Source organism: Phalacrocorax carbo, chromosome 7, assembly GCF_963921805.1.
Source record: "Phalacrocorax carbo chromosome 7, bPhaCar2.1, whole genome shotgun sequence".
NCBI lineage: Eukaryota > Metazoa > Chordata > Aves > Suliformes > Phalacrocoracidae > Phalacrocorax > Phalacrocorax carbo.
The window spans coordinates 32,514,935-32,538,751 of record NC_087519.1 but is presented as its reverse complement, the minus strand read 5'-3'; the positions used below and the strand labels follow the sequence as shown (position 1 = coordinate 32,538,751).

General features: G+C 39.8%; 1 protein-coding gene across 5 annotated transcripts in view; it reads left to right on the top strand.

Annotated features, from left to right (window-relative positions):
* SPSB4 (splA/ryanodine receptor domain and SOCS box containing 4) overlaps positions 1–22,128 on the top strand; it is a 93,571-nt gene extending 71,443 nt beyond the window's left edge. For all 5 annotated transcript variants that reach the window (XM_064457348.1, XM_064457352.1, XM_064457351.1 and 2 more), the window contains exon 3: positions 20,852–22,128. In XM_064457348.1, coding sequence (XP_064313418.1) covers positions 20,852–20,979 — 128 coding nt within the window. In that variant the 3' untranslated portion in view covers positions 20,980–22,128. The remainder of the gene's footprint in view (positions 1–20,851) is intronic.
* The last annotated feature ends 1,689 nt before the right edge of the window (positions 22,129–23,817 follow it).

Below are 23,817 nucleotides of genomic sequence, written 5' to 3'. Positions count from 1 at the left end.
CCCTCTGTGCAGAACAAGGTGGTTCCACCGTTTGGTCACAGCGGGCGCAACTTCTGTCCCAGTAATGTGTGTTGTGTGTAACCCTCATGAACGGCCCCACAGGATAAACATCCTAAACTCTGCAGCTCTTCAAATGGCAATCGGATATTGCAGTTTATTTATCCAGCTAAGATATTGTAGCACCTCTTCTATATTCTTGAAAAATACAGAAGTATTTGGGTCTCAACCATTCATTTTTATTGATAAAAAGAAACAAACATGCTACTTAATGCATTAAGTGCCTCCCGAGTGGCATAGCTGTTTTTTGGTTTTTTTTTTTTCAACTTCTTTCCTTGGTATTGTTTTTAAGTGAGGAAACTTAAAGAGGCACTGCAAGTGCTTGTTCTGTTAATATCTTCAGAGATTTTTCTCACTATGTAAAAACTGCTGTAATGGAAGCCAGTCTGGCTGAAAGGTCACCTCCTTTTACTGACTCGCTTTTTACTTTCCTTTCTTAGCAACAGCAATAGGAGAACCTACAACTCTTTTGATATTGGTCTTTAACATATGTGCTTTGGAAAGGAAATGTTTTAGGGTTTTTTTTTTTCTCCCAGTGAGGAAGGCAGATAATGGCGATGCATTGTCAAATGTTGCTAACAGGACAGAGGGTCCACTCTGAGCCGTGCTTGTCATGCGTGTGGGCAAAAAAATCTGCCAAACTCCTTGCACGGTTCCGTTGAGGGTATTTGCTTCTGGACAAGGCTCTGGATGTATTTCATGTCACTTGAGTTTATTATGGTAATATGTACTTGTTGGCCTTTCATTCACATGGGGATTTCTCAGCTATTCGGGCCTGTATTATGCACATGCAATATTTGGCAGGGCTGTCTGCCAGTTTTTACCACATCTCATGTCCAGCACGTTCCAAACATGAGCTGTGGCAAGACAAACATTGCACCTAGCTCAGCCTCTTGAGTTGGATCTTTGCTGCTTCAGCATTTGAAACAGAGGGCATAGGCAGAAGCCTACGTTTAAATGTTCTCTTACAAATTGCTTTTAAGACACAGCCAAGCGATGCAGCATTCCTCTAAATTCCAAAGCAGAAGGCTTCCAGGGACATGTCAGGTCTAAGTGCAACACAAATATCAGAAATGGCTCAATGTTGCTGTGCAGCGTGATGAACACAGCTCCTCTCCATATATACGTGCAGTAGAGGTAACTCAGTTACACTAACGTAAGTGGTTTGGCCAGCATTGTGTAGGAAATGTGTCAGAGCTAGGAATAACTTCTTTGTGACTGCCATGTTTTCATGTCTGTAGTGGTTTGGTATTCACAGAGTGTCCAGATTCCCCAAACACACTGTGGTTCTTTTCACAGTGTTGAAATAGGTTTTTTTGTAGTGCTTTGTAGGTCCTTGTTGGAGCCTAGTTTGGAGGCCTGTAACTAGCAGTGTTCCCCAGGGGTCTGTGCTGGGTCCAGTCCTGTTCAACATATTCATCAGTGACCTGGACAAAGGGACAGAGTGTAACCTCAGCAAGTTTGCTGATGATACCAAGCTGGGAGGAGTGGCTGATACACCAGAAGGCTGGGCTGCCATTCAGTGAGGCCTGGATAGGCTGGAGAGCTGGGCCAAGGGAAACCCGATGAAATTCAGCAAGTGCAAATACAAGGTCCTGCCCCTGGGGAGAGACAACTCCATGCACCAGTACAGGTTGGGGGCTGACCTGCTGGAATGTGGCTCCGTTGAGAAGGACCTGGGAGTGCTGGTGGACAGTGAGTTGGCCACGAGCCAGCACTGTGCCCTTGTGGCCAAGAAGGCCAATGGTGTCCTGGGATGCATTAAAAGGAGTGTGGCCAGCAGGTCAAGGGAGGTTATCCTCCCCCTCTACTCTGCCCTAGTGAGGCCACATCTAGAGTACTGTGTCCAGCTCTGGGCTCCCCAGTTTAAGAAGGACAGGGAATTACTGGAGAGAGTCCAGTGGAGAGCTGCAGAGGTGATCAGGGGACTGGAGCATCTCCCTTATCAGTAAAGGCTGACAGACCTGAGTTTGTTCAGCCTGGAGAAGAGAAGACTGAGGGGGGAATCTTATCAATACTTATAAATATCTAAAGGGTGGGCGTCAAGAGGTTAGGGCCAGTCTCTTTTCAGAGGTGCCAAACGACAGGACAAGGGGCAATGGGCGCAAGTTGGAACACAGGAAGTTCCACCTGAATATGAGGAAAACTTTTACTTTTGAAGGTGCCAGAGCAGTGGCACAGGCTGCCCAGGGAGGGTGTGGAGTCTCCTTCCCTGGAGACATTTAAAACCTGCCTGGACATGTTCCTGTGCCCCCTGCTCTGGGTGTCCCTGCTCAAGCAGGGGGGTTGGACAAGATGATCTCCAGAGGTCCCTTTCAACCCCTTTCATTCTGTGATTCTGTGTGATTCTGATGCCTCGTGAAAGTATTTATCACTTGCTGGTGGTACTTTGTGTCTCCGGTTTTGGAAGTCTGCTCCCAGGCTGATGACTTGTCAAAATGCTCAACTTCTGCAGAAAATCCCATTAGTGATGCACAGTCTCAGTTGTATTTAAGCCATTCCTTCCTTTCTACAACATCTTTCTATAAATACTTTGAAAGCACGTTAATGCATTGTTCTTAACCTACAGTGACCTTCCTGGAACAAAAGATTTGTTGAGGAGATTGTTAGTAAAGGAATGAATAATCACAGGCCAAAATTGGAGGATGTATGTGTAGAAGGTCTTGCAAGGGAGAAAGTGCACCTACTGTCTTGTACCAGAGCTCCAGCATTTTGAAAGGTACTGCCTGTTGTCTGACCACAGACATGTCTCTGACCTGAAATATGTCCGATGTTCTTATATTTGAAATTAAAAAAAAAACTTGCTATTATTTGAAAAGTCATTTTGGAGCCAAGTAAACTAATCTTTGCATAGCATTTTGGTGCATTTTCCAAAGCTTTGTTCAATGTTTGTGATATTTGTTCTGTTTCAGGTATAGCAGTTTTCCATAATAAGGGCTAGTTGAACTTCCTGTTAATATGGCCTTTAATCTGTGTTAACATATAATTAATATAGAAAAAGCAATATATAATTTGCTTTTGCAGATAGACCACACTTTTATTTTAAAGAGGCTAGCAAAACTTGATGGTTTACTGCTTAGGGACATAACTTAAACATTCAGAGTCCATGGTATTTCCCTGGAGTGATTTATAATACAGCAAGAAATGGAAAGCTTAAGAAAAGAGAGGTGGGTTTGGATGGGAACACTTAAAATTTCTTGGCAGATGCTTACTGCTAGGGAAGCTTAGTTTTTATCTTTTCTTCTGGGAATGAGAGGCTTCTAGAAGGAAATGGCTGATCTGGGTTCCTGAGAGTGCTTTCTGAAGACAAGCTTAGAGAGCAATTTCATTTACATTGCAGACCACATCCCAGTGAAAAATGTAACATGGCTCTTAACCTGCTGGGGTAGGCTGATGTGTTTGGGAATGGAGTCACAGCTCTCTGACAAAGGCAGCTGGCACTGGTGCCTGACTGGGGCTCCCTGCACTGCAGAAAGCTCATAGTTGAGTGGTAATGAATAGCCTTTTTCTGCTGGAGAGAATGCAGTCACATAGGCGCACCTAGAAACTTATGTTCTTGTTTCTAAAAGCCAAGGTTAAAGACTTGTGTAAGATTTAAAGTGTTCTGACACTGAATGAACAGTGCTATTTTGCTCTTATCAGATGAACTTCAGTTTTTTGAAGTGATACTTTAAATTCTTGGAAATGGTAGATGCAGAGGGGGCATCATAGTTGTTAAAAAAAATACTGAATTTCCAGCATCATTAATTGTTTATGGCACTTAGGGGAATCATTATTATTTGAATTTCTGATAACAGGCCTTAGTTTTAGCTCTTTTGAGCAGAGCTTCCCAAACACCTGGTTTAATGCTGTGGTAGGTAGAGTTTACTGAGGCTCTGGAGGATTAACATCATACACTGTGTTATGTCTGCAGAGCACAACTTGTGTAGAGCAAGAGGCAGCTTTCAGGGATCCTGAAAAGAGGCAGAGGCATCAGAGAGCTGCCGGTTTGCTTACTTTTTGTATCCTGTGTTGTTCCTTCAGCTTCATTGCTTCATGGGCTCTAAATTACTTTGTGCATACAAATGTAATTAGTTTAGACATGAACACTAAAGTTCCAGTGTTGGATTCGAAATCTATTATGGATGTTTCATCTGTATGGCAATGGGTTTAGCTGTATAGTAGCAGTGTATCTGTGGCCTTTGTAATTGTAATTATTGTAAGTCTAATGTACCATGTTGCCCAGGAGGCATGTTTGGAAGAATGGGAAAGCCAAAAAACATTTCAGGTGTCAGTATGGCTACTTTTCAACCAAAAATTTGGCATTGCCCTTTAAGGACTTTCTATGGGGTGATGTTTGCCTTCACTTTCTCTAAAGCTCAGCTTTGGCCAGGATAGGCAATGGAAAGCAAATACAGAAAATCATAACTTTGGCTCTGAAATTGGGTTTTCAGGAGCGAGACAGCAATAGCTATTTGGAAGAACAGCACTGAAACAAAGAGGTGTGAGAGCTGTCAGCACCTGAGGGTCACTAGGAACTGGGAACTTATGGAAGATGGAAATGCATGTAAAGTCCTTTTTCTCTAAATGTTTTGTTATTACTGATAAATCCTCTATTGTACCTCTTTCCCCCGGTGACGCATTTGTTGTAAGAGGAGCCTCAAGTCCCATTTTGCTTAGAATTCTGGTGGGAAGTGGTGTGGTTTAACACTGGTATCTTGGGAAAGAACTACATCACTGCTGCCAAGGGCATGGCAAAGCCTGGAAAGGGGAAGAAGTCCGTGCATATTATATCTTAGAGTGAACAACTGGAAATACCTTGCTACTATGAAGTGGAAATAAAAAAATAAGAGTTAGGTGTATAGCTTTTATAAATGGAATTTGAGGAGACAAAATTTCAGAGCAGGCCTTTAAAAGAGATATGGTAGTTGCAACAGAGGGTGGCAGTTGTATAAGAAGACAACTTTGGTCTGTTCTATGTTCTTGTTCTGTGATTAACAAGCAACTCAACCTTTTGAACTCTCTAGATTTGTGGGTGTTTTCTAGTCCATGGATTACTATTTGGGATCATGTTCTCATTTCAGGACTTATTGAAAATGATTTTCCATTAACAAAATTCTGTAACCAGGATGTCTCCATAAAGTACTTCCCAAAATGAAGAGATATTTCATTTAGATATTCTAAATAGCCTCAAAGGAAATAATTTTTGTGAGTCTTAATGTTTGAATGGTCAAGCTGAATCTTTCACTGAAATTGGCCAAAGCCCATAAGGAAAAATGCACATAAAATTAATTGAGCTTTACATATTTGAAAGCCAGGATTCAGCCCTGCTGTGACTACTGAGCACAGAATAGGAACAGAAGGTTTTGGAACAGGCAAAATTTTGTGTCCTTTTCTGTCAGTAGTAATTGCTAAATCCATATGGATCACCCCAAGCATGAATTGATGAAATGAGAAGTATTATGCACAACTGGCTTCTAAAAAATGTCACATTGTGCTGGAAGGTTACAAACACAGTGCGCTGAGTCCTGGTTCATACTGGAAATCCGCACACAAGAGCTGCGGTCTGCTTTCGCTGCAGGGCGACCTTTGCTCTTCTGTGACATCTTCCAGCAGTGATACAAGTTGCTCTCTATGAAGTTTGCTTCTGCTCAAGCATAGAAGTCCTTGTTCTAAGCTGTATGGGAGGGAGGTCCAGAATTTTGAACAATTTTAACATGGCTTTGATGTTTCAAAGGGAAGAATGTCCTGGAAGGTCAGTTTTAATTGTTGTTACCTAAGAAGGGAAAGGCAGCGCTGAATAATATACGGTCCTGATTTTTCTTTGGAAGATATATCAATAAAGCAAATTATATGAAAACATTGCCCTCTCTTATTACTAAGCTGGAAAGTTCTTAGAGACAGTAAAATGCATATTTCAATGGGTACCAGGATCCTGAATATCCAAACCCCAGAATTCTGATTTTGCATCAGTAAATAAAATTGAAGTATATATTATAAAAAGATTCATTCAGATTATTAAATGCATGACATCAACATACAAATATGTCATTAATAGCACAGATGATGTAAAGTATAAGGTTTGTATCAAAAACATTACACTAAACTGTAACACAGAGAAAGGAAAAAAAAAACCTTTGTTTTTCCTTTGTTCGACTTCCCCCCACCCCGATCTTGGTGTAGTGCTTACCGCTCCCAAGTTGCTTTTGTCTTTGTCAACTAGTGATGTTTTCCTTAGTCTCTTGCTCTCCCAGTCTTCCTCAGCGGGGGATCGGCAGGAGGGAGCATGCCCGGCCTCCCTCTGCGCCTGCAGTCCTGGGAGTGTCTGCAAAGGAAACCAGGAGGTGCAGATGATGGAGGGCTCCAGGTCTCCGCTCCATCGCTAGCGTCGTGGATGTACTGAGTGAGCAGCACACTCAAGAGCTGCACTTTACAGAGTTCCTGGGGAAGTACTCCAGATGGTCACTGCCCGCTCTCCTTGGTGTCTCTTGAGCTGGGAGATGCTTGGAAGGATAAAGTCGGTCCATTTCTCATTGCTCTGATACCCCAGGTCTTTGAGTCTCTGCTTTGGTATTGTTTGCCTGCTTCTGTCTCACAACACTGAAGGAAAGCATCTTCCTTGATTTATCAACTCGCTTTTTGAGGAAGTTTTTCTGAGGTTTTTGAAAGGACAAGAAGGAGATGCAAAGCAAAAGGAGTATCAGCACTTTGGGAAATGGGGTACATGAGTGGATCTAGTTACCCTAAACTCTTTAAGCTTTCTTCCCCCTAGTGCTTGACTACAGGCTTTTTTGGGGTTGCAGTTTTGAATCTATGTGTGGTTGAATAAGATTTAAAACAAACAGAAGGTCTTGGTCTCCCCTGGACAGGGGAGTAAAAGCATAACCAAAGTAAACAACTAACTCGTGATGGGTTTAGAGGATGGGTTAAACTGAATGCTCCCTAGGAAGTCTGGTCTGGGTGGCTGTTCCCACTCCTACAAAGGATGATTTTGGAAAGCTGTGTGTAGCTTTTTACTCAGTCATTGTTTATGTGATTAACTTAATTAGTTAAGAAATATCCAAGATGTCAAAATGGTATGGGCCTATTCTTATGCCCAAGGGCTCACTGTTTGTCTCAAAACTGTGAGTACTTAGGGGAAAAAAAAAAATCCATTTAATCTTACAGGCAGTTGGCATCAGAAATGGTTTGGTACCAGGGGAAAAGTGAAATATCTGTGGATGGGGGACCCCATTTAGCAGTATTTACCCTGGCAAAATTCCCTTTGGCTTTGCTGACAATGCTGGTGGAATGAAAAAGGCTGAGTTGACAGGGAGCAGAAGGAATTCAGTGGGAAGCATTCTTTTGTGCTGTGCGTAATTCTGAATGTGCTTTTAATATTTGGGGAGTTTGTACTTTGGATTAAGTACTGAGTTAAAGAATTTGTTTTCATAATTTAGCATTTCATCTGTTGCACCAATGTCACCAAGATTTTAGATTAAAAAAAGCAAAATATTCTGTGCCTGATGTTCACAGACCCACAGGTAGAAGGGTGGTTCATTTTTAAACCCCAGTTCACTGAATGACAGTTTCCTTTGAGAGTAGGAGCACAGAAGAAGTGGAAGGAGACGGCTGATAAGAGGAGAAAATAAGACAGACTTAAGTGGTTTAATAGATCAGAAATTTGGTTGAAAAGAAAATGGTCATAGTGGAGTTTTTAATAAATATATAAATAAAAATATGTATGTTTATACATGCTGTACAAGCATAAAATGGGATTGACATTTGTGTCTGACCTTTTTTCTTTTTCTTTTTGTAATCATATTAAGAAAAAGATTAAAATTAGTGTTCAAAATACGAGGCTGATAGTAAAAGGAGACTTTTCAGAAACTATTAAAACATAATGAGAGCTCAGCATCGAACTGATACTTGACTAATAAAAAAACAACTGGCCATTCTTCACATTAAAGAACTTAATATGTAATTTTGAAATTGCCATATCCCAAACTGTAAATAAAATATAAAAGAAAAAGTTGACAAAAAATGCCATCCTTTTTTTGGGGGCTGGAAATGGCCTTATTGTCTTCACTAAGCTCAGCTGCCTGCTTGACACTGTAATGAATCAAGTCATTTGTTGTGGTATCTAAGTATGGGCTTGCATAAACTCACTTATTCTTGAAAACCTTCACCTGCATATTTACCAATGCCCGGATAAGGAAATGTATCCTCTTGTAGCTAAATCACGTTGAAATTAGTTTATATTTTGTATTAAGAAATTATTGTATACCTGCCCAAATTGTAGAATTCTAGAAATATTTTTTCTGTGCTATTAATCACAGCATTGTTCTTAGTATAAGTAGAACAATATTAATTCCAGCTCGTAGCTTCATCTTTTTTGTGTCTTTCCTTTTGTTTAAAATAAAATAGTAATAAATATTTTGTGTCACTGTGGCATATTACTGCCACTAAAATAAATGAAGTATGTATATAGGAAGGAGAGGGTGATTCACATGTTTCCCTCGTATTCATACTTTTTATGTTCTTGTGTGTGTGTTTTTTATATATATATCTACATGTGAATATACATGCACATATAGTAGTGAACTGAGTGCCTCAAGGTACCACCTGAATCTTTTCAGGAATCTGAAAACACAAACATGTAGAAGTTGTTATAAGGACTTTAGTACATATTCAAGTTCTTTCATTCCAGTTTTTTATTTGAAATCATCTGTATTACTGGGTTGATGGGATTCCCTTTCCTACAGAAATAAGGTGTGCAAGTACATAGAAGAGGTGAGTGAATTGCTCAGCTTTGCTTTGTTGCTCCCAGATGGAATTTTTTAATTGCCGGCCTAATAGATTGACTTTGGGATCCGAAAATATAGATAAATCTTTGTTCATAATAGCTTTTCTGCAGGCCAAATGATGCTTTCATTTACACCTATGAACTGCATTAGCCCAGCAGCTGGGGGTGGAGGGAGCTGGAAAAGGCTGTTTATGGACAAAGTGTATGTGATAAAGAATCAGTAAGACTCAATAAACCCAGACCCTTTGTGGTCTTTTATAGTTCCTTCCGAAGCACAGCCACACCGCTTCGTGGTTCAGCTGCACTTGTTTTTCTCCTCATCTTGTTTGACATCAATGATGTCCGGTGCAGATGGTGGTCATAAAACCACGAGTGGATAACATAAAGCATGAGGACAGAAGGATGAAGCGTGAAGCTGGGAGGTGTGTGGGGAGGAGAGGGCTGGGGTTAAAGGCCCCCATGTCACTGCTTCTTGTCCTCCCCTTTGTGTCTGAATTCACTGAAAGAGCAAGCGACATGGGGGGAGGAGTTGTCATGTGTAGTTTTGAGATGTCCAGAGAACATGTGTTAGCTGGATCTGGTGAGCTGGAGGAGGACAGGAAGGAAGCCATGAGTGGTATGCTGCTGCAGGCCTATTCTCTAAATATATTAAGCAGTGTTGTGAGGCGTAGGATGATGGATGGATGGAGAATGGCAGCAGGTTCCACCACAACTTGCCACCTCCCTTTCAGCCGTTCAGGCCACAGAAGACAGCTCAGAGAGGGCTCCTGCTGCTGTCCACGTATCCACTAGGACCACGTACAGAAAGTTTTGCCCAGTGATGCTGCCCTGGAGGTGAAGAAATTCTGTGTGAGTAGAACTCGAGTTAGCTATCAGATTCTAGTAATCCCATGTGAAATTCCAGATTTTTTAATTTGAATTTTAATGTTTGTTGTCATGTTGGATTCCCTCCACACTCCCAGAAACAGGAAAAGTCAGTTTAGCAGCAAACCACTCTCCCTAGCCCACCTACCCCCTCAGCTCTCCATTCCCATCAGGGAGCATTATGCTGGCGCTTCAGAGGCTTGGGGTGTTCCAACACATCACATACAGTGGCTGTAGGAATGTATAGTATGGAAATCATCTTTCCACACTCTATTTCTTAAAAATGACCAGACTATTTGTAAGACCACATGCCAGGAGTGTCAGTTGTAGGGGGTGGCACAGCAGTGTGAAATTTCAGACAGAGCTTTGCCAAGGTTGGAAGATGGTAATAGGAGCTTGTGATGAGAAAAGCTGAGCAATGGTGAGTAAAGGCAGCCCTGTGCATTCTACCTGTGATATGAGAGTGCATTTGCATTCAAAAGGAGTGCTTTAGAAATGTCTTCAGAGAGCATCAGCTGTGTTTGCATGCCAGGAACAATGACAAATCCTAAATTAAGTATGAAAATAATTCAGATTGTCTCCACTACCCATTTTCTGCTGATAAAGACTATCGTACTTAAGAAAAAAAATAATCACTTTCAAGAAATCGAAAATATAAATGGTATTAACAGGATCAAAATCATTATATTGAGCCTAATTGCAACTTCAACACTCCAGATTTATTCCAGTGTAACTCTTTTAATATCAAAACTAGAGTAACACAGTGATGAGTCAGGTCTGTTGTTTGCAGATCTGCCCTAGACATCATTAGCTTGTGTACAATTGCATTAAAATCTAAATCACATAGTGCTGCCATTTTTTCACTTGGTTTGAGGAAATCTGTGGCTGTTGGAGGCTCTGGATAATTTAAATTGAAGCAGCTGAGAAAATGTCATGTAACAATGATATGAGGAACATAGTCAAATATTTATTGTCTTAAACAGCTCAGCAGAATTTGTATAAATTTGAGGAGAGTCATCAGTTCTGCCTCCATGTCAGTATGGTGAAACTTGGAGGAAGGGTGCTTTGAATCCATTTAATTGCTAATTAGAGTAAATAACTTTGTTATTGAGTATAATACTAAATACCCATACATAAAACTGACATGTTTCAGCTGAGAATGTATGAGCTGTAAGCAATGGAAATCTTGAATGAATGTATGTTATTTAGTATGGTAGTATTTAGAAAATCTCGTGAGGCTCCAGCGTGTAGAAGAAAGATGCCAGGGTGTATTTCATCATCCCACACAAGGAGTATGTCATCCAAAATACAACAGGTAGACAAAACGGGCCAGTGGGAGAAGGGCAGCAGGGGCAGCTGGGCAACCAGGTGGGTTCAGTACAGACTTCCAACGCATTATCTTTTTGTATGCATCTCTTCCATTCACACATACTCTCTGTCTCTCAAAAAAAGTGTACTTGATTAGCATAACCCAAAACACAGAATGTGCTTAACTACTATGAAAAATTATAATTTTGAATTTTAGAATTTTTTAATATGTATGATTAAGTTTTCCCACGAAGAAATCTCATTTCCTGCTGTAATACTACTAAGGCAGAAGTGTGCCAGTGAATGGAAGGGTAGGGAAAAGATTCACCTAAAATCTTTCTGATCCCCCCCTCACCCCTAAACAATAAAGACGTGTTCACAGCCATAAAGATTGTTATAGGTCTGTACCTGTTCATGGGTGTGTTTGTTTTATTTGCCTGTTTCTGAAGCACATTTCACGAAGAGATAAAACGTAAGGAATTGTTTCATCCTATTTCAGCCGTCATGTTGCATAATGTTTGCAGTATGCGAACTCCTGTTGCAATAGTTGTCTGCAGTGGTTCGCCCTTGAAACCTGAACTTTCCTTCAACTTTTGCCATTATTACTTTGGCTATAAATCTGTCTGTAAGCCCTGAACAACATTGCCTTTGAACTCCAACGCATCTACTCGGTAAAATTCTCATCCAAGCTTTAATCTTCTCTCACCTTGATATATTTTAACTTTTCTCTTTATGGCCTGCACACAAGCTGAATTTAATGGTGATAAATGTGTTTCTAAGAGTAAGAGCTATGAAGTATATGCATTAGAGATTAATCTAAGCCAAATTCTCATTCCCAACATGTTAAACTTGGGGAAGTTTGAGCTGGGAGGAGCTAAGGAGCCAACAGTTGCAGCTTAGGCTCATCTCTGACATCAAGAACTTCTTTTGTGTATTTGTTTGTTTTAAAGAGCGTGTATTTATGTTAGGTGTCTTTCCTACTACAGAATATTTAGGTCATCGCTGAAGTAACTGTTTCAAAAAGAAGAGCTTTTTTTGTGCAAGTATTTGAGGGGAGGGGAACAACAAACAAATCAAGGCCAGAAAGCAAATCTTTCCAACTTGTCCTTTCTATTTGCATTTTCCTGATGCACACAGGGAATGAAATCATAAGTGCGCTTCCTCTTTCAGGAGGGAAGTGGCCACTGTTATCGCTCACACTATCTGGCAGCATTCAAATCTATCAAGCTGTAACCAAAACAGCATATTATAGGGCTTTGCTCCTTTTTTTAAAAAAGCCACTCATTTGCTGGTGAAAGTCATTATTATCTGGCTCTGTTTTGCAGCTTCTGAATTATGTAGACCAGTACATTTTAGTAATCTGTAGATTGGAAAGAGTCTGTTAAAATGTTTTCAAATATGAATCATACCTGTGATTTTTTTTGTTACAGTAAATTGAATTATTATGATGCATATGTACATTTAAATTAGCTGTTGTAATTCAGAAAATGACGGTTCTCAGAAAAATTTCCACAGTGAAATTTGCTTGTAGATTAGGCCTGGGACAGACTTTGTCTTGTTCCTGTTCTACATATTAAATGTGGTTGATCTAGAGCCCTTTTTAGGTGGATGATAAACCCACCCAGAGGGTAAGAACTGTAGAGCACATTGAGCCTCTCAGAAGAGGGTTTCTACAGGTATATATGTATATGACTCTATATATACAGCTTTCCTACAAATGTACACAGACAAATTACATTTCTAGGAAAAATACTCCTATAACCAATAGGATTGAAGAAAAGTGTTTAGGCATATGCTTAAGTCTACTAAATTGAAATCTTTAAGAATTAATTTTAACCCTGTGTTGAATTCATTGGATTTAGGCATGTGCTCTGTATGAGGTGGGACCAGTTGTCGAAACCTTGTCGCCTTTATAGGAGATTGAAAACACTGACATGCAAAAAAGAAATTGCAAGTAGATATGTGCTTGTACTCAAATGACAGATTCTTGATGGAACCCCTAACAGGAGGCCACTGGCTTTGGGTTTGGTTTGTTTTCATTCTGTTCTGGTTTTCAGCTCTTTTACTCTCAAGAAAGCACAGCTGCATAGCATGAACAGAAAACAAATGATGCTGCAGAATATCTGCTTGTTTGTTGCTGGTTTTTCAGCTTAATTCTACTAAATGATGCCTGATTTAAGTTTTAAACTGTGCTTCACTGCATTTAAAACTTAAAAGCCAAAGGTATCTGTTAAACAGTCCCCCCTTGCCCAGCACAAGACATGGAGAGGAGGAGGAGGGAGGTTTACTCCCCAGTCCTTCCCTCTATTCAAGCTTTCTTGCCTTCCTGTCTCCCTTTAACAAATTTGATTTCAAGGACCAAATTTTTGTGGGATGTGGGTGTGAGCTCAGGTACGGGGCGGTGTTTGTGGTATTCTTGTGCTTTTACTTCTCTACCCTGTCTGCTAAAAGCAAGGTACTGATGTGGTACTATGTAAAGCTTTGTTTGTCCTAGTAGACAACTGCTGGAGACAGGGGCTGTTTATCAGCCTTGACTGATAACAAAAAATCTCACCATCTGCCACCCGTTATGCTTTTGAAGAAGCGAGTGCGATAGCTTCCAGCTGTATGTGAACAAGCTGCATGGGTGGGAGGGTGATGTTGGAGGGGCTGAAGGAGGGTGTGCATGTGCTCTGCCTGCGGTAACAGCATCAGCTGCTATGGATGCTCAGAGCTTTGTAGCACACGACTTTTGCAAAGCCAGTGTAAGTTCACGGCTCTTGGATGGATAAACACGGGAGTTAGAGAAAAACGGCAGTGTTCTTTTGAAAAACTGTGGTGTTCCATTTTGAATTGCAGAATTTTTGAGTGGTGATTCCTCTGAATCACCTGAGCTGTAATTAAAATGTGAGGGTCTAAGGTGCTTTGTAAGGTTTGCTGGGTTAGTCTGCAGAGCTTAAAGACATCTGTGGGAAAAATAGACAAGTTATTTCTTTTATCCTGTTATCCTTTGACTGAGTTTTCATTGCTGTTTAGAGATTTATTAGCATTTTTTATGACTGGTCATAGCCTGTGTTCTTTAATATATTATTTGCAATTTCCTTTCTCTAGATTGTGCCATTTAAGGAACACGACTCAAATTTTCCATCAGTTGCATCAGGGAAGCCATAAATATGTCACAGGGGTTGTATTTATGTACCATATTATGTGGGGGAAAGAATGTGGCCTGAACTGCATAAAATTAAAACAATAATTAAGCTTTGGCAGAAAAGTTGGAAGGAAAACTCCTGGCTCACACATATTTGTATATTTATTGTACGCAATAATTAAATGGTAGTTACAAATTTCTGTATACCCTGAATCATCCTAATAGAAACACTTAGGCCACATTACCCGTTAGGAGGTGTTTTAAGACCTGGAGGAAGGGGGGAAATTCAGAAAAAAGATTTTAGAAAGCATGCTGCAGTCTAGAATAGGGCAGGCACTCAGGTGCCCTGTAGGGGGGCAGCACTGTCTGTCAAAACAGGTAGGCGTCGGGTAGCAGCGTGGTGACAAGCCGAGAAGATAGCTTTCCTTTCTCCGCCTGGTTTATGGGAGACCCACCAGAACAGGGGCAGTCCAAGCATGTAATCTCGTGTCTGTATTGGATCCCCTTTCCATGACAAAGGGTTAATCTTTTGGGGACATAATCTTTAGCAGGATGGTGATGATCATTGATCCTGGCAAAGTATGAGATGAAAATTGAGCTGTGAAAACAAGTGTGGTGCGGGAACCTGAGTGATGCTGACTTACTGTGGCAAAGAGCAGAGAGCAGTAAGGAGAACTGGGCAATAGCCACCAAGTACATAACGTGTATAGAAAACCTTATGCCCAATTAGGATATGAACAGAGGCATCATGCATTTCCTAGTTTCCAAGACTCCTCTCTCTGCACCAGGCATGTATTACTTTTGCAAGAGGTTACTTTCTTTCCTGCTTTTGAGGTGGTGCTGCTTCACCCGGCTACTCTTGCCAAGTGCTGGGCATTCTGGGGCAGCAAAGGTTGTGCCACCGTTGCCTCTAATGAGCTGGCTCTTCCTGCGTGGCACCATTGTTAGCACAGCAAAGTTAGGACTGGGGAGATGTCATCCGCTTATTTAACAGGTGTGATTGCACCTCTGTCTCGTAACACTGTATTTTTTCTTTATTTTTTTTTAATCTGACTAAAGCCGCTTTATTGCAGTTGGAAACCGTAACATGAATCACTGAACATAACTGCTCTTTAATGAGTTTAAGGCTAAAAATATAAAAATGTAAGAATTTGGTATCTTAGGTAGACCTATAAAGTTAAGAATTTTTAAAAAGTTATTTTTGGTGACAATGATTCTCACAGAAACTTCCTTTGTTTTTCAAACAGCTTGAATTTTGCTTTGTGTTTCCCCTCCCCAACTCTGATTCTTATAAAATGAGATAAAAATATGTTCTTCATAGGTTAACAAAAGCCCTGAACATTATGTGCTGTTAGGGCTTTAAAATTTCTTTAAATAAATGAGTATTGTAATTTGGCAAATAACTGTTGTGTGCTAAAAGCTGCTCTTTCATATAAGCCTTATGTAACATTGCAGTTAATAACATTTAGTGTTATTGAATGTGAAATGACTTCAGTATCTCAACTATAAAAGCCTGTTTACAAAGATGAGGCAGTCTTCTTGGAGTGCCAGATTGTTAAATAACTGCAGGTTGCCAAAACTAAATGAACTTTTCAGCTGGTAATGATGTGCAAATTGCAATTGCAGATGCATATTTATGGGAGAAATGCTCGCAGGCACATAGTTGTTTCGAGTTACAAATGTTTCTTTGCCTTTGTGCTTGAACCGTCAGTGATACTGTTAGAACGAATATATCTAGATGTATAAATACAGCTATTTTGTGTTATTGATGGCTATTTAGTTGCTATTCAGCTATTTTTGTTTAATTAATTTAATTTATTGTCTAGCTATTTAAGCTATTTTTAAGCTATTAGCTATTAGTTAAAGAGCTATTTAAGTTACTTTGTACACCACTTGGTGAAACCCAGCTCTGCGTTAGAGAAGTGGCTGTTGCTGTGCCTTACCCCCAGCTCCCAGGTGTTTAGGTGTTGGTGTGCGTGTAACCGTAGTGTAGGGAAAGGCAGGTTCGTGACAGAGCACCCTGTACTGTGACCCATGGTGGCCCTGTGGCAGGTACGCTTCTGAGGAGTGGAAGCAAAACTCTGTTTCTTAGCTATTTGTTTGGTGTACAGTTGTTGTTGTGTTTTGTTTTGTTTTTGTGTGTGGGTTTTGTTTGTGTGTGGGGGGGTTTTTTGGTGGTTTTTTTTTTTTTTTTTTAATTGGGCCCTCTTGTAAACTACTGGTACAAAATTGAAAGATGTGGGAATTAAACTCTGACACATAAATTAAGCAGTACTATTTTTTCACGGTTGCTTTTCCTCTTGAAGAATAGTTTTTTGTAATGTGCCAGTTATGAAGAGCTGCTTTTGGGTGACGAGGTTTCACAGTTAAACGTTAAATGAGAAGACAATTTGTTAAAGTACAGTCAGGAAGGTGATGGGAGTTGGCCCAAGGCTCGGTGCGTGTGTTGGCCAACAGGCTGGTGCTGCGCTTTTCTCTCTGAGTTCTCCTGGAGCCTGAGAGGAAGCACTGGGTTTCCTGTGCAAAGCTTGCTGCCTTGCCCTGGAGTGGCTTGCTTTTAATTTCTTAGCCTGGTTGGGAATTAAATACAAAGAGCCATTCTTGTGAATCATGTTTTCTTTACAATTTTGCATTCCAGCTCAGCAATTCATTCCTTCTTTTTCTAATGGCATGAACATTGCTGGAGTTCGCGTAACTGGCAAAATGGCTGGTTCATATTCTAAGGGGCTTAAATGCTCCAGTTCCATTCTGTTGTGGGTTATTTTAAAAATACAACACTTAAAATGCATATTCGGTATGGTAAATAGTGAGATGTTCTGACAATCAGTCGTCAGCATCCCTGGATTTAAAAGTTTTTTCAAATAATAAATATTTAACGTTGTGAATGTCCTGGCGTCAGCTGACATAGAGTTTATTTTCCTCCTAGTAACTGGTACAGTGCTGTGTTTTGGATTTAGTATGAGAATAATGTTGATAACACACCAATGTTTTAGTTGTTGCTAAGCAGTGCTTATACTAAATCAGGGACCTTTCAGCTTCCCATGCTCTGCCAGGTGTACGAGAAACTGGGAGGGGGCACAGCCAGGACAGGTGACCCTGCCGGGCTGTAGGGATATTCCATACCATATGACGTCATGCCCAGTATGGGGGGTGTTGGTTGGCTGGGGGGCAGCAGTCGCTGCTCTGGGAGCTTAGTTGCTGGCTGGGGTCAAACCACAACAGTGAAAGAAAGACTTTTTCAGCCACCTGTATTTAACCTGGAACAGGAACATGTGTAACTTTATATATGTTCAATAAATAGCCAAACTCACAGCTACCCATGTGGCTTCAGAATATTAATCTTCCCATCTCTTGCATTATTAGAATATTCTTTTCTCAGCATTATTTGTATGATCTCAAATAGCATTTTGGGAATATCGTTTTGAACATTTGAATGTGCTGTTGAGTGTTTTGGATAAGTCAAGTCTGTGTGTGTGTTTTAGGCGGGGTGCATAGCAATACATACTCGGGAGGGATGAACTTTTCCTCTCCTTTCTGAAAGGACCCAATTACTTGTGATACTTTTATTTCTAACTGAATTTCCCTGAAAACCTGAAGCACTTTTGTGTTTGTGTGTATGTGAAAGAGACAGTTCAGCTGTTACAGCAGATGAAGAGCAACCTCTTTGCAGCGGTCCGTTTCCTCGCTGGCATGCTGTGCTATGCTAACATCATCCCAATTCCCTCTCCCTGAGCTCCAGCGCAAGAAATGCCTCAGAACTGGTGAATCATCAGAGCTGTGGTGGGGGGTACAGCACAGCCTGGGCTTGGTACCCAGCGTGAACACCAGTCAGTGGCACCTGATGAACGTTAAAGCATCTCTGAAATTACCACACCTTCGCTCTGCCACTTCCCAAGGCAGGGGACCTGCTGGGGCTCATGGTGGCACCCGTCTAGCCCAGGACCCGGTGTGCTGGAGAAGGGCGCACAGCTGAGTCTGTCTTCTCAGCTTCAGGGCACGGTGCTGCTGAGGGGTGCACCCAGGTGCCAAATTGAGAAGCACTCCCAGCTGCCATACAGCACAGGTCTGCACAGTCCTTATATAAGCTTTCTTCTGCCTCTTCCCGGTATTAGTACAAATGCCTCCCCCTGAAACTCACCCAGTTTTCCAAACCTAACTTCTGCTTCTTAAAACCCAAACTTTTTTCCTAATTATCTTCCTTTAAGATATGTAGCGAAAATGTGAGATGTGGTGGATGGGAGAGTGCTTGCATTAAGGTACATACCAAATGTTTAATAATGGTTCTGGTGAGTTACGCTGCCTGACAATTGTTGGTCTTCAATTTTAAACAGGTTTTCATTTATCACATAAACTATTTTGAAACCTAGTGATTTGTTTTCCTGAGTTTGATTTTTGATCATTTGGGATTATTCATAGCTGTCAAAAGTTTTTACTTAAAATGGTATTATTACAATTTTTCATCAAGTTCTTACAGCTGGCAACCCAGAAAGTATAACTTCTATTTAGTATTATAGGACAAACACATTTTAATTTTGTTGTAGGTTTGAACTGCTGTTGGATAGAAAAGAGAATAAAGAGTATAGTTAAATTTTCAAGTTGCAAAACCACATTCAGTACGTGTAATTTAGCAGCTGTGGCAAACACTTGGGGACATATTCTTTAGCATTTGAAAATTCCCTGTAGAAGTGAGACCAGAGATATTCATTTAGTATTTCAAGCTTGAAAAATATTTTAACCTTTCCTTAAATTGTGTTTTGAAGTTTGGGATTAACTCTGTGCCTGGCTGCACAGATGGCTACATTTTACATATTCCTTTGTCTAGGGAAAAAAAAAGAGACTGCATGGCCAGTTAATGGCTTTAAACACTCTTAGTCTTTATTTTACCTCTTCTTAATGGGACCACAGAGATTCTAGTAAGATACTCAGAAAATTGTTGTTTGTGGTGTAAGAATTGCAAGATGTGTTGTATTCTCTGTTTTGGAACTTATGAGCTATTTTTGCTCCTACTTATTAATCCTGGTTAATGAATTTTATAGCTTCATCCCTTAAGATTTTATGTTCATAATTCTGGTATGTAAAAATAAAAACTAAGATCACTGGTGTATAGAAATTGTTACTTTATTACTGGAATGTGAGGGATCTTATTTTTTAATAGCCAAAATTATAGGTGAAGTGGATTTTAAGGAGAAATAGACTCCACATCCGAGTCACTGAAGTGGTTATAAAGTTAAATACGATTTTTAGTCTTTCAGCATACAACAGAATGCTTTCTAAGCTTTTTCTCTAGATGCTTCTGGGAAACACCATAGTGAACTGTGGACTATACAAATCAAATGTGATGCTCAGATAACTGATGGAAAATCCATTTAGTCAGTGACGTGTCACCAGAGTAGACAATTACAGCATATAAAACTAATCCTTAAATCAGATATTTTGTGCTTTGTAATGGTGGTTTTCAAATAGGTTTAAAAATGACATCAGCTAACGGACTGGTAGATTAACATAGTTTGTGTAAATCTACATAAAAGAACTGATAAAACCACTGAGTGCTGTACAATGTTGAGAACTTGTAAGTAATCTGTCAGGTTTATAAAAGGGGTATCAGTATAATATAGGCACAGATTTTTTTTCCCCCCATTTGAAAGTACTAGTAAGGTTTTAAAGACTGTTTTATTATGTAAAGAGGAAGAGTTTCCTGTAGTCTTTTAAGCTCTTACCTTTTGGTTTACAACATATGCAACCAAATCCATCTGATGAAAGTTGTTCTTGAAGATGTCTGTAACTGGCTAAAAGCTTTACAGCTTTATTCCAGTTCCTGCTGCAAAAAGATTTCCATTGCAAACCCCGCAATCACAGAGGTCATTCATGCTACTATTGCATGGAAATGTGATGATGTTCCCACAATTCTGTGTGAGTCTTGCAGGCCAGGATGGGATACGGGGTGGTATGGTTTGAGATGCTGCAGAGCACCATGTTTGGGTCTCAAACCTTGGGTGTTATTAGCCAGGCATTTCTGACAGGTACTTCAGTCACTTCTATTAAATTTAACTAAGAGCATCTAGAAATGTTTGTATATTTTGGGGGTGTTTATGTATATACATATGAGAACACATGGTGTCTTCTAGTCAGCTGAATCATCCATCCCTAATTTATTCATTGAGAAAAAGGTTACATTTCCTCTAGATTTTTGAGTGTTTAGGTTTTTTTGCTTCCAGCAAGCTTCCTAGAAAGAGAGTCTGAGTGTTGCAGGAAAAGTGGTGTTTGCAGAGAAGTTTGGTTACCCCTAAGTACCATTTGCAGTTCCTAAAAATAGAAGGAACTGGTGTGTGAAGGTCAGAAGTTGTCAATTTAGTTCATGCTAACACAACATGACAAATGTTGTTATAAACACAGTAGAAGCTCTTTGTCTTGTTAGAAATCTGGAAATATAATAACTTCTTATGCTGTAACTTGGTATGCCTGAGGAGTGGTTTTGGGTTATTATCCTTAGAGATAAGGAAGCTTGGTCTGAAACTTTGCAGTCACTTCTTATGGTTGAAATGCATAGAATTCTGTCTTTGCTTCTATTGATTATCTTAATTGCCTCATGGTTGTCAGGTTTTTCACAATACAGTTACTATCTTTATAACTGTTTAATACTGTACAGAATCTATGTTAATAAATAAAACATTTCCTGTAAATGGAGATGCTGAAAAATTAACTCTTTATTATTTCTATTCTATTTTTTTCAGCGGAACCCTTGCCTTTAATGGACTTGTGCCGAAGATCAATTCGTTTTGCTCTTGGCAGAGACCGCCTGCATGACATAGAAATTCTACCTTTGCCTCTGTCTCTGAAAAATTATTTACAGTACCAATAAGATGTCTAGAATCCTCTGGCCTCACATTGGACTACATCAATGCAAATGGCAGAAAATTGTTTACAACAAAATATAAATCTTTGTGATGGACACTTAAGTGTTATTTAATTTTTAATATATATTTTCTTCAGAACCAGTGAAAGCAGATCACTGTGGGGGACTACTAAAGAATGTGAAAACATTGATTTGATTGAGATTTGTGTATTATCTGTTGCCTGTTGTGTTTACAGTTCTGAAGGCCATTATTCTCATCTGTCATAGATTGGTTTATTCTTGTTGCCTCTGGTAAATGCCAATACAAAATCTGACCTGCAAGATCCACTGTCGTGTAGGACAGAGCATTCTTCAGTAATGTGATTTTTTTTCTTCTTCTTTCTCTCTCCTACACCTCACCGCAACAGATAAAAATTAATTAGCAAAGGAAAAACCTTGCCTTTGTTATCCAGAGTTGTTGAGAGCTTTAGTGTTCAGCACTCAACATAATCAGGCCTATAATATCTAAATGTTCTAACATTTAAAATAAAGCAGATTACTGTCTAGAAGAAGAGTATGTCATTTACAAACACTAGAGGAAAAAAACCTGGTATATGTGTTGGAAAGATCAGGTTTTGGATGTGGTAACAGTATGATGCAGTCCATTGTTTTCAAGACCAAATCTAGTCCCTCCAAAGTTCTGCAGTTTATAACAAAGTGTTCAATATCCCAAGAATTTAGGTTATTTGTATTTTAGAAAGCTTGTCACTTTTTTATTTGAACAAATTTATAATTTTTATGTGGTATGAACTCTAAGTACTTTGTTCTCTTTTTAATGTATGTGTGGTTATAATGTTTATTTATCTGTTTAGAGTCTGTGGAGTTCTCATTTAACTGTTTCCTATCTTGGGGTGACTGATTTTGGTTTTTCCCCCAACTCCACCTGAAATGTATTAATTTTTCAGGCTCATCCCATTTTTTAAGATGCTGCTTTCTATTTGCATTTCTTACATGTTTCAAGTTATCTGCCTGATCAGTTATCTAGTTTTTAAACTGGAAGTTGTTGTTATGGCAGGATGTCAAATGTTTAGACTGAGCTGCCTTCAGCATATTTTAATGTGAATTTACTGATGAATGAGGAGAAAATTTCTAATAAAGTCTACTGTCCAAATAAAATTTATGTCTCCTTTGATGAAGTGTTAAATAACATAGCACTGCGCACAGAGTGGAAGTTCAGTTCTTCCTGCAGATTGCATTTGTTGAATGAAATTTGAACATTTGCAAATGTTTCTGTTCAGCACTCCTGTGGAATTGCTGCTTTTGGTTCATGTGCGAGTGATATCGTGGCAATGTAATGTCGTGTTCCTGATTGATCCCACTGACTCTGAATATAGCTGTACTCTTGCTTTTAACACAATTCTGGCCAGATTCCTCTAAACAAAACCTCAGTTTTGTACTAAGTTGCACTTTGAGACTCCATGCTTTGAGGTAGGTTGAAGTTTGACCACTGTGTACTCATGATACAGGGAAAACCACTGAACCGCAGATGGTTGCTCTTCTCTCAGTCACCCCAAGGAACAGAATTACAGTCGGAAAACAGAAACATGAGATAAACAAGATACAACAACATGAACAAGAGTGGAGGCAATAAGGGCAAGGTAACATAGGGGTGTCAAAAATCAGTATTTGCTTCTCTGGGCTTAGCTGTGTAAGTTGATGCTTACTTCAGCATCAACTTACTTTCGGACTTGTTCTTGCTTAAGGCGAGAAGTACATGCTGTATTCCTTTCCCTAGTTTTGCAAAGGGGAAGAAATTATAGCTGTGATCTGTGATTTAAACCTTTTGTCTCAATAGGTAAGTAGGAAGAAGGAGATATAAAGGTGTAATAACTCACCCAAAAGGAAAAATATAGCTCTGTCAATTGATCTTTCATAAGCAAGGTAAGCAGCTGTTCAGGAGTGGCATAGTAATCCTGCTGGGCCTTGTTTTTCCACCACTGAAGTCCATTTTAGGTAAGCATTTCCTAAAATTAGTGTTTCAGTGTGTGTAACTAGACTTCACAGTCCTTCAAATAACGGCAGTGACACAACTGTTAAGTGTTGTCTTCTCTGTTCGTTAACTTGACCCAGGCTGACAGCTTTTTAATGCAATAGTAAATTGTGAACTGATATAATGAGACAAATGAATGGTGCCTCTATGTGTTAATTAACCTAGTTATTTTGCAGTTGGATTGGAATTTCAGTTGGTGGCCCTTCTATGATGATTCCTTTAAACCAAACATCCTTATTTTAACTTTCAAACATTTTTTTTTTCCTAACACGTAGTTGTCTTCCAAGAGTGCTAGCTTTACAGGAATGATAGTTTGATTCTTCTGTTGTTCCCTAACTGTGTGTTGTAATGCTGTGGATAGTAGATACATGCCTTCATGTGGGGTCAGGGCCCTGTTTTCAAGGGTCAAAGTCTCTTTCATATAGTTTTCTTGGTCCTCAGAAGTCTTGCAAGGAGGCTATACCATGGGATATATTAACGGTACTTCACTTTTCCTGCTAACCATCCCTTTACAAATAGATTCTCTTCCAAGAGGGGCTTATAGGGAAAACAGAGTGCCAATCTGTATTGCTACGGATGAGTCAAGCATTGAGGCTAGGCAAGTAGTCAGAGTACCTCCTCCCTGTCTATGCAGGGCGGGTTGGACTAGATGATCTTTAAAGGTCCCTTCCAACCCAAACCATTCTATGAAAATGTACCAAAAAAAGAGCCTCCTCTCTGTTGCTGAACTGCAGCCTGGGCAGTATGTTCACCGCATCGATTCTCATGGCTTACTTTGCTGGAATGCAACCATTGTTTGCTGTATGCTTCAAGAG